The 15,678-nt window shown below is 53.1% G+C and overlaps 1 protein-coding gene across 4 annotated transcripts; it reads right to left on the bottom strand.

Annotated features, from left to right (window-relative positions):
- Positions 1 to 632: 632 nt before the first annotated feature.
- Positions 633 to 15,457, bottom strand: Inpp5e (inositol polyphosphate-5-phosphatase E). Of its 4 annotated transcripts, none has more exons than XM_045136049.1 (11): positions 15,272 to 15,457; positions 13,977 to 15,104; positions 8,031 to 8,154; positions 7,422 to 7,519; positions 6,473 to 6,597; positions 6,130 to 6,249; positions 5,569 to 5,676; positions 4,903 to 5,064; positions 4,723 to 4,838; positions 4,006 to 4,142; positions 633 to 2,488 (listed from the first exon to the last, which is right to left on the bottom strand). In XM_045136049.1, the coding sequence occupies exons 2-11, from the start codon at positions 14,798 to 14,800 to the stop codon at positions 2,356 to 2,358; spliced, it is 1,947 nt and encodes a 648-aa protein (XP_044991984.1). In that variant the 5' UTR covers positions 14,801 to 15,104; positions 15,272 to 15,457; the 3' UTR covers positions 633 to 2,355. The 4 variants fall into 4 exon arrangements, with proteins under 4 accessions (XP_044991984.1, XP_044991978.1, XP_004654132.2 ...); XM_045136043.1 differs by having other exon boundaries at positions 13,977 to 15,017; XM_004654075.2 differs by lacking the exon at positions 15,272 to 15,457 and having other exon boundaries at positions 13,977 to 15,262.
- Positions 15,458 to 15,678: the final 221 nt, after the last annotated feature.

Here is a 15,678-nt window from a genome sequence, read left to right as displayed (position 1 = left end):
AAGCTGGCCTTGAACTCACAGCGATCTCCCTACCTCAGCCTCCCGAGTGCTGGTATTAAAGGCCTGTGCCACCACAGCCAGTTTCATCTTCTTTTGCACTAGTTTAAGTTTTAAACTGATTTTCTAAACAAAATGCCCTTGTTTAAAATGTAAGAACATCAAGGTTATCACTGTACTTTGACAATTATTAAATGTATGTAATGACCCCCAGAGACTTGGCACAACTCAAACATATCCTCAGTCTCCCCCAAGGTTTGGGTCAGAGAATGCCTGCAGAGAGAATCATCAGAGAAGGGCTGGGAGATGGCTCAGCAGTTAAAGGTGCTTGCTTGCAAAGCCTGCCTGCCTGGATCTCAATTCCCCAATACCAATGCAAAAGCCAGACATACAAAGCGGAACATGCATCTTGAGTTCATCTGTAGCAAGAGTCCCTGGCATACCTATTTTCTTTCTCCTGCTTGCATACACTAAATTAAAAAACAAAACAGAACATTTAAAAACAAAAGAATACTGGGCATGGTAGTGCGTACCTTTAACCCCAGCACTCGGGAGTCAGGTAGGAAGGTCGCTGTGAGTTTGAGTCCAGCTTGAGACTACAGTGAGTTCCAGGTTAGCCTGGGCTAGAGTAAGACCCTGCCTCAAAAAAAAAAAAAAAAAAATCCCCCAAATAATCATCATACCTTCCTCATACCAGGCACACACACACTGTGATCTTGGCACTGAGGAGGCTGAGGCAGGAGAACCATGAGCTCCACTGCAGCAAGACCAGTCTTGGGGAAGAAAACAAAACACATCTCAAGACCAGGCATGGTGGTGTATGCCTTCAATCCCAGCACTTGGGGGGCTGGTGTAGGATTGCCATGAGTTTTAAGGCCAGCCTCAACTACACAGTGAGTCTGGGTAAACCTGGGCTACAGCGAGGCCTGCCTCAAAAAAACAACAAAAAATATTTCAAGTTTCATTACCACAAAAGTCTTTCCAGACTTTTGGCTTACTGATATATCTGTGGCACTTTCCACACACATCTGGGTTGTTTACTGAAGCAGACAGGCTGAGCCGTGCCTGTGCTAGGGCCACTCCGGTCTTTATCTAGAGAAGGTGCGCACTGCTTTAAAGTCGACATCCTGCCTCCTGGAGAGAAGCTAACATGTTTGATCTGCGATTTGCTGGAAGTGCAAATCCTTTCACCATGGCTCACTGGGGTCTGAAGCCCTGGCTTCCCTTTCCCGGCTGTCCTTGTCTCTGGCGGTGTGAGCAAGGACACCCAGCAGACAGACCAGGGATGAGATTGGACAGCAGTTCACAGCTGAGACCAAATATACTGCCTTATGATTCTTACTGTCCTTTGCAAGCAGAGCCACAGGACTTCGTATGCATGCAGACTGCTTCTTCCAAGATCCAGTCTTTGGCCAGAGAGAGCTTATGACTGAATATATGTATTTATTTAAAAATATAAATATGGAAAAATAAATAATTTAGACTAGAGTGGATGCCCCTGGGCCTCTATACATTCAAAGCTACACATTTTTTCTCTGGGAAGGGTAAAGAGTCAAAGAGTAGTGATAAGTCCTAAGCCTTCTAGGGAAATGAAGCTGGGAAAAGGCAGACCTGCCTGGTAACATCACTTCTAATGCCTTTTCTAGGGCTTGTGGCACAAAAGCAAATGTTCTGAAAACCCTTTCAGAGGCCCAGGCTTGGTCAGTGAAGAGCATAGGGAAGGTGGTCCTTTAACTGTGGGGAAGGTCATGAGAACAGGATATAGGACCTGGAAGCCTCTGGGCTGGGCACATCCTAAAGTGGCTGGCTTCGGCTTCTGACGTCTACTAAGCCTCAGAAGGTTCCAGGGCAATGGCGACCCGAGGCCCCAGAGAATGCTTGCCCCACTGTAGCCCCTCCCGAGATACTGATGAGGTGCTTGGAGGGCTGCAAGGAGGGTGCAGATCTAGAGCCTGGGCTGTGGCAGAGAAACATGACTATAGGGAGTGGAGGGAGACACCGTGGCGCTCACAGCGGATCCTCCAGACAGGCCTGACTCGGACTGCTGCTGCTCTGTGTACCTGGAGGAGGCAAGGTTGCTGTGTGGGATGCATGTGCCCCGTTCTGAGAGCAAAGCCCTGCCTGATGCCTGTGGGATGTGTCACAAGTAGAATGGGCTTGCCCAGTGACAGACAAGCAGCTTCCTTCCTGGGACACCAGTGGGAATGGCCTGGCCACAGCCCACTACTGTCCTGGGGGAATCTTGGTGGGAGCAGAAGACCCCCCCCCCAAAATGGCTAGAGGTACCAAAGAGCACTCATATGTCTTTCCAGTGACTTTGGTCCCTGAGTTGCAGTGGCCAGTCATCATCGGGCAACTTCAAGAAACAGTGCAGACGGCACTGGAGCTCTGGTTCTTCAGCGCTTGCTGTTTCTGAATTTCTTTTGAGATCCGTCTTTTAATTCCTAACAAGTACAGTTCTCGGTCAAACTTGCCTGCAGCTAGTGGGATGCTGTGGAGAGAAGTGTTACAAGAGTTGGTCAGGGACTGGGGAGATGGCATAGTGGTTTAGGCATTTGCCTGCGAAGCCGAAGGACCCAGGTTCTATTCTCCAGGCCCCACATAAACCTGATGCACAAGGTGGTGCATGTGTTTGAAGTCGTTTTGCAGCAACTGGAGTCCCTGGTATCCATTCTCTATCTGTCTTGTTCTCTGCTTCTCTCTCTCTCAAATAAATAAATTAAATAATAATAATAATAATAAAAAGCTGGCCAGACGTGATGGTGCACACCTTTAATCCCAGCACTTGGAAGGCAGAGGTAGGAGGATTGCTGTGAATTCGAGGCCACCCTGAGACTACATGGTGAATTCCAGGTCAGCCTGAGCTAGAGTGAGACCCTACCTCAAAAAGCAATCAAACAACAGCAACAACAAAAAGCACTGGGCTGGAGGATTGGCTCAGCATTGAGTGCACTTGCTGCACACTCATGGGAGCCTGAGAGCGCCTGAAATCACAGCCCATTCCCAGTTGGAATTTTCAGGTCCCATATAAACAGCTGGGCATGGTCACCATCTGTACCTCTGTCCTGCACAGGGGAGCAGAGACCAGGGAGGAATCACTTGGGCTTGCAGAAAACAGTAAACTCTGGTCTCAGTAAGAGACTCTGTCTTGGGGCTGCAGAGATGGCTTAGCAGTTAAGGTGTTTGCCTACAAAGCCAAAGGACCCAGCTTTGATTCCCCAGGACCCATGTAAGCCGGTGGCACACATGTCTGGAGTTTGTTTGCAGTGGCTGGAGGCCCTGGCATGCCTATTCCTATTCTCTGTCTCTGCCTCTTTCTTTCTCTCTCTCAAAAAATCAAATATATACATGCACATACATACATACATACATACATATATATATATATATATATATATATTTTTTTTTTTTTTTTTTTTTTTAAGAGATTGACTCAAGATGAGAACAGGTGGAAGGACAATGGGACAATGGAGTGGCACACCTGACGTTGTGCTCTGGCCCACAGGCCAGTACATGAGTCACTGCAAGGGCACGCACGTGTATATACACATACATATACAACATCTCACATATGCAAAAAAAAACAAAACAAAACAGTGGTCTCAGCTTTCCTTAGCAGGACACCCACTGACTAGGGAGAATGGGGCCAGTTCCTGAGAGCTCAAGGGCACACCGTCCCTGAGGTCCCACTTGGGCCTGCCTTCTGCAGGGATCTACCTGGCCCTGGTCATAGAACATCCCAAGGTCACAGAACAAGCCACCTCTGCATGAAACTCTGAGGATGACCCAAACAAACACTGTGTGAACCTCTAGGATGTGGGCGCAGGTGACAGCGACTCAGACCAACCTGGGGGCCTGCTGACACTTGTCTGGCTGTGTTGCCGCATGAGAAGACAGTGGCATGCACCTCCACATCTAAGCCTGTCACCCCACCCAAAAATGTCAGGGTCCTATTCCCGGCCCAAACCCCACCCAATTCTGAGGGTTGAGGTATGAACAAAGACTTACTTATCCCGCCCTGGCCTCACTTTGACCTGGAACAGGCCGTACACAGGGCGGTGGTCGGATGTCTTGATCCCAGGGCATGAGGAGTACTTCATGGGACATATATCACCCTTGTGGCGGCTTTTGTATAATACTCGGTCCTTCACAAGAGAGCATAAAGCAGGAAAAGAGATGGTATGTGGCAGGGCCTGGCCTGCAGCCTCGTCCTAGCTGTATTTCAGCACACGCCCGTGGGAGCTCTTCCCCACTAACCCTTGAGCTTTTTATTGCTGGGTACTGGAGACCACCATCTGGGAGCAGTGTGGAGCTCCCTTGCCCCCTAAATACTCTGGGGTTCCACCAGCTGCCTAGAGCCAGAGCCCAGGTCTGGTGGGAAAGCCAAGCAAGGCTGCAGGTGCCTCCTGATAGTTCCCTCCTAGTGCTTGACAATGAGGAACCAGGTGTGGACCTAAGAGTGGCCTAGGCAGGTGCAGGGCATGTACTGTGTCTGGCTTCTAGGGCACTTTCGAGGGCCAGCTTGCCCAGCTCCGGAGCATCTTTAGAGGAGGCCCTGTCCTCCACAGCAAGCCTGTACTGAGTGTGCAGTCCAGGCTGGCTGTCACATGCTGAGCACCTGATGGGGGTGACAGTCCCACACTCGTGTTTGGCATAAGCTGTGGTGGGCAGGAAGCCACAGAAGAAGTGCACTAGGGCACCTGAGACCAGACTGAGGGCACATACCGTGTAGGAGGGTGTCCTCTGCTTGGAGGTACTGTCATAGGTGTCCTTCCCGATGTCAAACTTGTAGGATGGAAGGAAGTGGATGTCTGGCTCCTGGAAGCCCCTGAAGATGGAGCCTGCAACATAGGTGGGTTCAGATAGGGCCAGGTGAACCTGAGGTAGCACCCCTGAGCCACTTACCTTTCTTCATCTCCTGGGTGAGTTGGTCATGCTGCAGGAGTGCTGGCACGTCCACCTCTGGGTCCTGCCTCAGGAGGGCCTCTATGGCCACTCGCCCACCACTCAGGCGGAAGTTGAAGTCTCCAAACCAGAACACCTCATCGAACCGTGTGGTGACATCCACTAGGCACACATGGGAACGTGCATTGGTGCTGTCCTCCACTGCCTGATGTGACCCACTGATGGGTGGATGGGGCCCAGGCCAAATGACAGGACCTCATTCATCTGAGTCTTCCTCCCCCAGAATCCTAGCTGCGCAGCAGATCCCCCGGGAGGGTAGGGGTGAAAGCAGCAGAGGAGAGCACCACTGAGCTGACCAAAGTCAGACAGCTGGAGAAGGCACGTAAGAGGTTCCGGTGCGAAGGGAAGCCTTGACGCACAGCAAGCAGCCATCGCCTGAGCTCCTTATGGCCCAGTGAGGCGCAAGAAGTTGCTGGCAGGGCCAATGATGCTCCCGTGTTAAGTGCAAGCCATTAGACATTGTGGGTTCCCATCTGCCCCGCTGCTAACCAGGTGGCTCTTTCAGTCATGAGACTTCCTGTGCGCAAAAGCCCTGGAGGGTCTCTGCTAAACCACCCAGAGAACAGGGACGGAGCCTGGAGCGCCCAGTGCAGCTGCCGCCCTCACCTGCGCTGGAGCGGTAGGGGTTGGTGTCCGGCACATTCCGTGGCAGGGCCAGGGCTTGGATGGTCTTACTGTAGTCCAGGAGCCGCTCTGCCACCTTCCCGTCTCCAGCTGAGGGTGTAGAGAGGAGGTTTCCTGTGGGGAGCCCACACCCTGGCCCACTGGGCCTAGTGGTCTGTGGCAAGACTCTGGGCAGGCTCGCCTCAAAGGGCTATGGCTTACAGCAGCAACTGTCCTGAACACCAGGCCCTATCACGACACAGCCCATGGCTAGGCGTGTTGGTGCACACGTTTAGTCTCAGCAGATTGAGGTAGGAGGATCGTCATGAGTTTGAGGGCAGCCTGAGACTACATAGTGAATTGCAGGTCAGCCTGGGCTAGAGCGAGACCCTACCTCAAAAATCCAAGAAAAAAAAAAAAAAAGAATAAAGACAAGAGCTCACAATGTGGAAAGTGACTGCAGCCCAACTGTAGCCCAGAGTGACCGGCACCTCACCCAGGGACAGAGGAAGCCGCTTGCAAGCCAGCAACAGGACTCCAGGACGTGAGCTGGGAGAGACTTACAGGTAAAGTGAGACGTAATGAAGAGGAAGGAGGTGCCGAAGAAAGTGAAGCTGACGCCCAGGGCCCCCTTGGTCTTGATGTGGGACACGATGCGCGTGGTTACTGTGGAGCACTCCACCTCTGTGGGGCAGGAACAGGGTCTCGTTGCACTTGATGGACACACTCATCCCAGGTGTTTCCTTGTGTATGTATTCCCATGCATGAGGAGCCCCAAAGGCGGGGATCCCGGGTGCTAAGTGCACATCGATCCAAGAGGCCAGAGACTGCTATAATGGGCCCATAAGTGGCAGCAGCCGCAGCCCCGGGAGCAGTAAGTGCAGGAAGGAACCTTGGTGATGCCTACCTGAGCAAAACCAGATGAGGTCCCTTCGGATGAACAGGGACATGTACAGCACCCCATGGGCTGCCGAGGACAGCAACACATACTGAGGGCCCAGTGTCTCCTGCAGGCGTGTTTCCCACTCTCGCCTGTGGGAAGAGGAAGGGCAGCTAGGGCTGTAGGGCCTTTCAGTTCCACCACACACACTTGCCCAGAAAGGCCTTGAAAGAGCTCCTGGTGGAACCCCACAACTTGGACTCAATACGCACTGAGAATGACGAGCAAGCAAAAAGACCCAAGACCTTGCCCTGCTAGTGTGTGCAAACTCGGGTCCTGTGTGAGAACCAGGGATACTCTGTCTCCAAGCTGACAGAAACCCGCAGACCAGCTGGGATGGAATGCATCTCAACTTAGGGACCTTAGGGGTAGCAGGCGGTCTGTTGCTCTCCTCACGTGGGCAGGACCTCCTATGAGCTGCATGGCCCTTCTGTCAACTTCTCAAGGAATCTTCAAGATGCCACAGGGTATGGCTGTCTAAAGTGCCAGTGATATCCTCCAGCAGTGAGCTCAGAGCCCTTAGGAAGCCCAGTAGCCTCCAGAGAACCCACATCATCTTAGCTGAACTTTGCTTTCCCTTGCACAACTGTCTACAAAACCTGAAATGCCAGAGCTTTAAACTCCCAGGTCTCCATGCCTCAAATTAAATGGAAGATGCGGATCAACACCCGAAAACTGACCTGTGACCTCCCATGTGCACATGGCCTATACGCACTTGTACACATGCATGCACACCCCTGCTCCCCGCCCCCCCCTCAAAAAAAAGTACCCAGGTCTCTATTTGAAAAGAAGCTATGTGCATTTCATCCAGGCATGGAAACTGCCCTTCCGGCCTACAAAGCTTTAAGTTCCCAGTGTACTGTCCACGTGGTACACTGGAGGCCCAAGTGGCTTATAGACCTGAGTGGTGCCCCACCTGTCAGAGCAGCCCTCTTGGACACCGATGATGTACAGGTCCTGGGTGTAGTCAGCCTCAGTGGGCAGCAGGAACTCATCCAGGCTGGGTGGGAGCTCCTACCAGGAAGAGCCATGAGATGGTCAGGGCCACCAGGCTCCTCTCGGGCCTGGGTACAGGGGTCTTCAGGGAAGTCACTGCTCTGCACCTCAGGACTGGTCACAGGGTGTCTCTTCTTAAGAAGGGGAAACTGAGGCCATGGCTGAAATGTTCTGTGCACAGCTGTGTTTTTTTTTGGGGGGGGGCTTCTAGGGAGCCTTGACACATCAGATGACTCAGTTTCCCTCTCTGAGCACATCTGTTCACTTACCACCAACCAGCTGATGACCCTTCTCTGCCAGACACTCCTGCCTGTGCTGCATCCCACCATGTCTGAGCCCCTGGGTACATTCTCTGCTCCCTTAGGCAGATGACATCTTGGCCAGGCTGGTGCTTGACCTTGGTCCCTCATGGAGCCTTGCAGGCAGGGATCTACCCCGCTCGCCCATATTCATGGCCAGGCTGTGCTCAATGGAGGCCACTCACCCCAGCCATGCCTTGGCTCTCTCACTTTGTGGCAGTCCCTCTTACCTTCTGGCCCTGCATGTTCCAGGTGGCCACGAAAAGGGCCATGTTCCGGTCTGGGAAGTACCTGGCCAGCTCATCTGCCCCAAGCAGGGCCCCAGTGGCCAGAAGACTACCCTCCAGATAGTTCCTGCAAAGAGAAGGGGCGTAATGAGCACCCAGCCTCCGTGGCACTGAAGCAGCCATGGGGCTCCCTTGCGTAGACAAGGTGGCTGCAAGGATACTCTCTCTAGGGTCTCACTTCCAGAGGCCATGAGGCCACCACAGGGCTGGGCGGGCCTAAGGAGCAACCCCCCCCACACACACACAAGTCCCCTTGGGATGCTGGAGTGACAGCCAACATCTGCAGGTGGGATTTCCTTTTTTTTTAAAACAAATTTTTAAAATATATTTATTTATTTATTTGTAAGCAGAGAGAGAGAAAGAGGGAGGGAGGGGGAAGGGAGGGAAATATGAATGAATGGGTGTGTGGGACAGAGTGCCACTACAAATGAACTGCAGATGCATGCACCACTTTGTGCATCCAGCTTCACATGGGTACTGGGGAATCGAACCTGGGTCATTAGGCTTTGCAGGCAAGCACCTTAAGGGTTGAGCCATCTCCCCAGACCCTGCAGTTGGGATTTCTTGAGCCAGAATGCACAACACCTCTGAACAGCACCTGCATCACCTCAGTGTCAGTCACCTTCAGACTGCAATGGGATGACGCATACCAATGGTCACTCCACCAAGTGGCAGCACAAAGGACACATATGTGCAGCATCTGCCAGAGGCTGGCAGACCATTTGTGCAGAGATTCTGGACACATGTGGCTCCGTGGGTGATCTCATCTCTACCACAGCACTACCGCCCATCACCATGGATCAGAAGATGCCGCAGACCCTGTGGAATGATGGGTGTTGCTGTGTGTCCAGAAAGCTGCATTTACGTGTACACTGACATCTGAATTTTATGGGATTTTATTTTCTTCCTTCCTTCCTTCCTTCCTTCCTTCCTTCCTTCCTTCCTTCCTTCCTTCCTTCCTTTCTTTCTTTCTTTCTTTTTTTTTTCCTGAGGTAGGATCTCATTCTAGCTCAAGCTGGCCTAGAATTTATTATATAGTCTCAGGGTAGCCTTGAACTCATGGCGATCCTCCTACCTCTGCCTCCCAAGTGCTGGGATTAAAGGCGTGCGCCACCATGCCGGTCTTCTATCTTTCTTAAAAAAAATATTTTATGTGTTCATGAAGAGAGTGAGAATGGGTATACCAGGGCCTCTTGCCTCTGCAAGTAAACTCAAGACTCATGTACCACTTCATGCATCTGACTTTATATGGGTACTAGGGAAGTGAACCAGGGCTGGCAGGCTTTGCAAGCAAGCACCTTTAACTGCTAAGCCATCTCCATAGCCCTCTTTTCTTTTTTCCTTCCCTTTTTTTGGGGGGGTGGTGGAGGAGAAGCAAGGTCTCACCATAGCCCAGGCTGACCTGGAACTCACTGTGATCCTCCTACCTCAGCCTCCTGAGTCCTGGGATTAAAGGTGAGGGCCACCACGCCCAGCTTTTCATGGGATTTTCATACCTTGTGAAATATTAGACTCCTGCAAGGCCTCACATCTGCATGTGCTCAGGTGGGCCCCGGACCAGGTCTACCTGTGCCTGCCCCCACGAGAGATCAGGATAGAACAGGCTCAGAGCTGAATGTGGTGGCTCACACCTACAATCTCAGCACTTACAAGAGCTTCAGAGTGAGTTACGGGTCAGTGTGAGCAAAAACAGACAAAAACAGGAATAGGCTCAGAACTCACAGTTCTGATTGACCCACAAGGACATCCTCATTGTCTCCACTGTTCCTGTGGCTTCAGAGACCCCAGAGGCTGCAGGAGCCACCTGTCTTCCAGAGTCCCAGACATACATCCCAAGCATCTGTTCCTACTTCATGGACACCACAGATTCCTGACACTCATGGGCACAGTCTGTTTCTTCCAAGGTCACGCCTCCCTGATCCTATGGTGTTGTTCCCCTACCCCTAGGTACTACCTGTAAAGCATGAGCCACTGCACCGAGCAGGCCCAAGGCATGATAAGACTGTACTGCAGTGACAGAGGACAATGTGGCATAGCTGTAGGCAGGCACCTTCTCTCCTCATGCCTTTATGTTGCCCCAGTCCCAGTAGAGGACAGCTGGGGTCACGGTACGCTGCTGAGAGTTTTCAGTGTATGGGACATTCTCCCATCCCACGGGAGAGCTCACCAAGCTCCGGGAGGTAGAATGAGTTGTCACAAGGGTGGCACCTCTTTGGTCTCACCCTCAAGCTGGTGGCTGGAAGTCCGTAATGGGCTGGATGGATTCAGACACCAGTCAGTCAGGGTAGAGCAAGTTTCTGCCTCATACTGAAGGGGGGTAGAGTTAGGGTGACTGGACCCCTGAAGGTAAAAAGGGCAGGAAAGTTTTTCTTATCTCTTGCCTAGTTCCAAAGAACTGTTTTTCCACAGTCAGGACCCCTCCTGGGAGGGAGGTCTTTCATAAGATTTAAACATTGTGGTTGGTCAAGGTCAGGCCCCAGAATTCTGTGCCAGAGCTAATCTCGTCCTGAGACAGCCCCTCGTCCTAACCAACCAGCTGGCCCTCTCGCTCACCTGGGCCAAAAAGACAGCCCACCACCCTAAGGTTATAAATCCCTTTGCAAGGAGAGGGCAGGCCCTCTAGCTCTCTGATCACTTGGGAACTTCCAGCTGCTGGCTCCAGGAGGGGCCCCTAACCCTTACTCTCCACATGGGTTCTTTATTTCCTCCAGTTCCCCACATGGCAGAAGCTCCTTGCACTTTCTTTTCTCTTTTCTTTCCACACTTTTCCCCACTTCCCTACCTGGTCACATGGACTCCTGAGCTACACGTGGCCCACATGGGCTTTTGGGCTCCACGTGGTGCACTTCTCTTCTCCCCACTTTTTTCCCCCTGGCCTCTCAGCCTTCCCCTTTCTGCACTCCTTTGTAAAATCCGAATAAAATGTGGTATTTTCAAAATCATTCTCTTGAGTCTAGAAATGCCAATTCTTTGGTTAGTCTGCAGATACGAACTCAGGGCTTGGGGTTCCAGGAAACACCCCAGGACCCCAATTTCCCTGTTACAATACTGACACTAGTGACCTCAGGGCAGGTGCGGCCAGGCTCTTGGTTCTCAGACCTGAAGTCACCATGTCCTTTCCTGCAGGCCATCTTTGCCTTCCCCACACTACAAGTTACAGAGTTGGTTTGCCCAGCTGGTTATGAAGTGTAAGTGGATGGTGTCAGGGTGAAGGCCCTGTGCTCATTCCTGTGTCCAGCCATGGGGTAGGAGCGTGGCTCCTTCCTGACTTGTCCAGAAGGAAGATACCCTAGATCCACTTAAAGTGACAGGCTGGCTGTGGTCTCTAAGAACAAGAGGCGCTGGTGGTCACTCTGGAACAGCAGTCAGCAGGTTGGCTCAAACCAGGCCCAGCCACTTATGATGTCCATGAACTAAGATCTGCTTTCACATTTGAAAACATTCAAAAGGAAAAGAGGACGGTATTTTAAGATCCATGAACATGACCTGAAAATCAAATGTGAACACCGCCACCCTTCTCAGTGTGGGTACCGAGGGTTCTCCCACAGCTGGGGGCTTTGGTCTCTGGCCCACAGAACTGAAAACTGCATAGGACTTATTATAGAAAAAGTATGCCAATCGTTGATCCAGAACAAGCCAGCAGTGGGAAGTGTGCCACAGCCCCAGCTGCCCTCTGCTGGAAGTGGGGCACATGCTGAAATGGGGCACAAAGGTCCAAGGAGGGAAGGTGCCCGCCTAGCAGCTACACCAACATTGTCCTGGTCATTGTCCTGTCACTGCAGTGCAGTCTTGTCAGGTCTCGGCAGCAGCACTAGATGAAGGAAGCCTCCTCATCATTTTTCCATGATGAAACAGGGGCCTGTGCATGTCACGTAGACTGGTTCTCATTCCTATGAAAGGCCTATCAGCTGGTGTAACTTTTATCTAACACTGCTGGGGCTGGGGAGATGGCTCAGTGATTAAAATGCTTGCTTATGGGCTGGAGAGATGGCTTAGTGGTCAAGGTGCTTGCCTGCAAAACCTAAGGACCCAGGTTTGTTTGACTCCCCAGTACCTCGGAGGCACATGAGTCTGGAGTTTGTTTGCAGTGGCTGAAGGCCTTATTGTGCATAAAAAACAAACAAACAAAAACTTGCTTATAAATCTAACACTGCAAATGCATGTGGAAATCTCACTCTAGAAAGATCCCTGTGATGACAGCCTCAGGTGACAGTTCTGGCCTATCAGCCACTGCAGGTGCTGGAAGAGCACCAGGGCAGCAGTGAGGAGCCAGGCTTGCCCGGGCAGTCACCAGGGCAGCAGTGAGGAGCCAGGCTTGCCCGGGCAGTCCCTACTCCAGGTGTGGCCCTGAGGGCCAACCCCAGGTGCTGGGAGTGAGGCTGATGACGTTTAGCAGCTGTAGGAAACGGAAAGGCAGCCCTCAAAAGACACATCCGCCACTGGCTTTCTTTGCAAACAGCCTTTGCAGGTGTTAAGTCATGAAGTACCTCCAGATGAGGACCCCCTGTGGTTAGGGTGGCCCTCATTCATGAACTGGGGAACTTGTGAGACATGAGGGCAGAGATGCAGCGAAGCAGTCACATTAAGACACCAGGCAAAGACTTGCATGCCAGAGACCATGGCCCTCTCCGACGAAAGGAGAGTTCCCTGAGCACTCCACAGTGAGGCAGCCCCACTGACCCCCTTCATTTCAGACTTTGGCCTCCAGAACGAGAGGAGGAAGACTCGGGTTCTTTTGTATAAAACCTCCCAGTACATGGTCACATGTTAGGGCAGCTCCTGGAAACCACCAAGGGGCCATCTCCTGACTCTCCCTGCTCTCCCTTTTCCACCCACCTCTTGACCAGATATATGGCTGTGGGAGGGCTAAAGGCAGGGTGCACCTCCCAGGCTGAAACCCAGATCCCAGGATGGGATCAGCTCTGGACAGGAGGCTCGAGATGCAGACAGGCTGTGCTCAGATTCTGGCCCAAGAGAAGGGGACCAGAGATAGCACTTAAGTCACAGGGAGAGAGGGCCAACCAGGGGATGGCTCCCGGGCTCTTTTCAGTACGCCAAGTCCATACAGGTTAATTATTAGAATCACAGAGGTTAAGCACAGGAAACCAAGAGTTTATGCATCCTCAGGTGTGACCCTACCCACAAGTGTGAGGCTTGGTGAAAAGTCACAGGACACCGGGACCCTGTGGCTCTAGACAGTGTGGAGGCTCTCCCAGAGGACAGAGGGCAGCTGGTCAGGTCAGTCACTCTGCCCTGGCTGTGAGCAAGTGGCCTCTGGGGAGCCATCTGGTCTGGCAAATTCACATCTGTCTAGACATCCTGGTAAAATGCCAACCCATGCCCCAGAGTGCTCCTCAGAAGAGCTGCAGTCTTCACACAGCAAAAACAAATGGGCCAATTCAGATAAGAAAACTCGGCCAAGAAAGGCACCCAATGCAATGTACAGAAATGAAAAATATAGGAGCCAGAATAATGTGTTATGTGTGTTCATCTGTTTACATAAGGAATGAGACAGAATGATCTACTTTTACAGACCTGCTGTGCCCATGCCAAGCCACAAAGAAAAGATTCTGGAAGGTTACAAACAGAATTGAAAAAGCATCTCTCTGGGAAGTACTGGGATTCACTATGTAGTCTCAGGGTGGCCTTGAACTCTTGGCAATTCTACCTCTGCCCCCCCAAGTGCTGGGATTAGAGGCTTACTACCACGCCCATTTGTTTGTTTTCAGATAGGTACTATGGACCCCAAGCCTGCTTGTGATTGTCCTGCCTCAGCCTTATGTGTGCTGGAATTACAGGCATGAGCCACCATGTTTGGCTCCGAGCCTGCTCTTGGCAGGTATTCATACAGGCCTAATGCACTCTGCCCCGCCCCCTAGGATGCCCTACCTGCTCCGGACATCCTTGGTGCGGATGGGCGCAAGAAGGCTGAAGGTGGATCTGGCCGAGTGAAGAGAGTGGTCGTCGCTGGCCAGGGGGCTCTGGGGCCGGCTGGAGCCCAAGCTGCTGTGGGCCCGGACCAGCCTGGTCTGCATGCGGTGCTTGTAGTCTGTATGCTCCGGGTCGACCCTGTTTGTTGTCCTCAGGGAGTCGGAGGCTACGTTGAGGTCCATAGCAGGCAGGGGGTGTGGAGGCAAGCTTGCCAGCTTAGGAGAGCCCCCAGCTGGGACAGCCTCCCTGCGCAGGAGGTCCGGAGAGGTGCTGATCATTCCAGAGAGGCCATCACCCAAGGATGGGCTTCCACTTTCATCGCCCATGGCCCTACGAGGCTTGGGGATCTCCTGCAAGGATGTGCTGAGGCAGGGCAGGGGGTGGCTGCAGGCAGGGGTCTGGGGAGCAGCATCCTGCATGGAGCCTCTGCTAGGAGAGGTCCCATTGTGGTTCTGGGCTGCCAGGTCCTCCTGGCTGCTTCTGAAATGCCTCCTTCTCCAGCCCTTGTCATCTAGGGACAGGGCTCGCTCCAACTTCGGCCTCATAGGGGGCTGTGGGGTGATAGGGTCCGCCTTGACTTGTGGGGCCTGGCTTTTGGGTTTTGCTGGGAGGCTGATGGGAGGAATGGGGCCTTTCTCCAGGCCCTGAGAGTGGGTGGCCAGCAGGGGTCCTGAGCTTGGGGGTCGGTCCTGGCCTGTACTGGGAAGCTGTCCCTGAAGCATTCTGCCCTCTGTCTGCCCAGGTGCCTCTGGGTGACGTAGGCACGTTGACTTGGACGGCATAGTTGGGGCCTGGTCAGCCCTCACCCACTGCAGCCTGGCCTTCCTGGAAGAGGGCTCCTCCCTGTGCTGCTAGCAACACGCGTTGGCAGGGATGCTTGTCATAGGTCCCTGGCTGGGTGCAGAGAAAACCCGGGTGGCTCCCTTTCTGGCCTGGGGTGGTCCTTTTGAGGCAGGGCCAGTGATTGCATGGCTGAAGTCCTGGAATTCCCACCAATGCCTGGAGGAAATCCGGAAGACCTCGCTGTTAGTCCTCCCAGTGTCTCATCCTCGGGTCTTGTCACAACCAGCTTGCTGGTCTTAAAGGCTATCCATGGTACAGGTGACAACGTGGGAACAGGCACCAAAGACAAGGGCTGCGTTTCCTCTTCAGAGACAGGAAGTCTGACCCCACCCCTGGTGCGCCCAGCGAAGGGTGCTACGGACCCCAACCCTCCACCCCACGGAGGCAAACCGCGGCCGACCTGGGCTCACCTGCTTTCTTCTTCGCCTGAACCCCAGACCCACAGCCGGAGGTCCGATCCTGCCGGGTCAACCTGGGTTCCGCAGCCTGAGCAACGACCGCTGTCCCGCGCCGGGGTCACCGAGCCCCGGCCCTCTTCCCAAGGTTCGCCCCTTCCGGGCTGAAATGGTCACCCTGGTCCTGGTCCCGCTCAATGGTTGCTCAGCGATCCACGGGGCTCGCGGTAGCGCAGCCGCAACTTGCCTACCCACCGCCCACAGCGGCCCCTGCTGGCCGGAGGACCACACGGCTCCTGTAGACTGAGGCCCCACCTCTCCCGGCAGGTCACAACACCCCAGAACAGACCACGCCCCATCACAGTGCTCTCAGCCCCGCGGATCCATCCATGCAGGTACTCAACTCACCCCCTAAAACACAA

The sequence above is a fragment of the Jaculus jaculus genome, chromosome 1, assembly GCF_020740685.1.
Source record: "Jaculus jaculus isolate mJacJac1 chromosome 1, mJacJac1.mat.Y.cur, whole genome shotgun sequence".
Classification (NCBI taxonomy): Eukaryota; Metazoa; Chordata; class Mammalia; order Rodentia; family Dipodidae; genus Jaculus; species Jaculus jaculus.
This window is presented reverse-complemented; position numbering and strand designations above follow the sequence as displayed.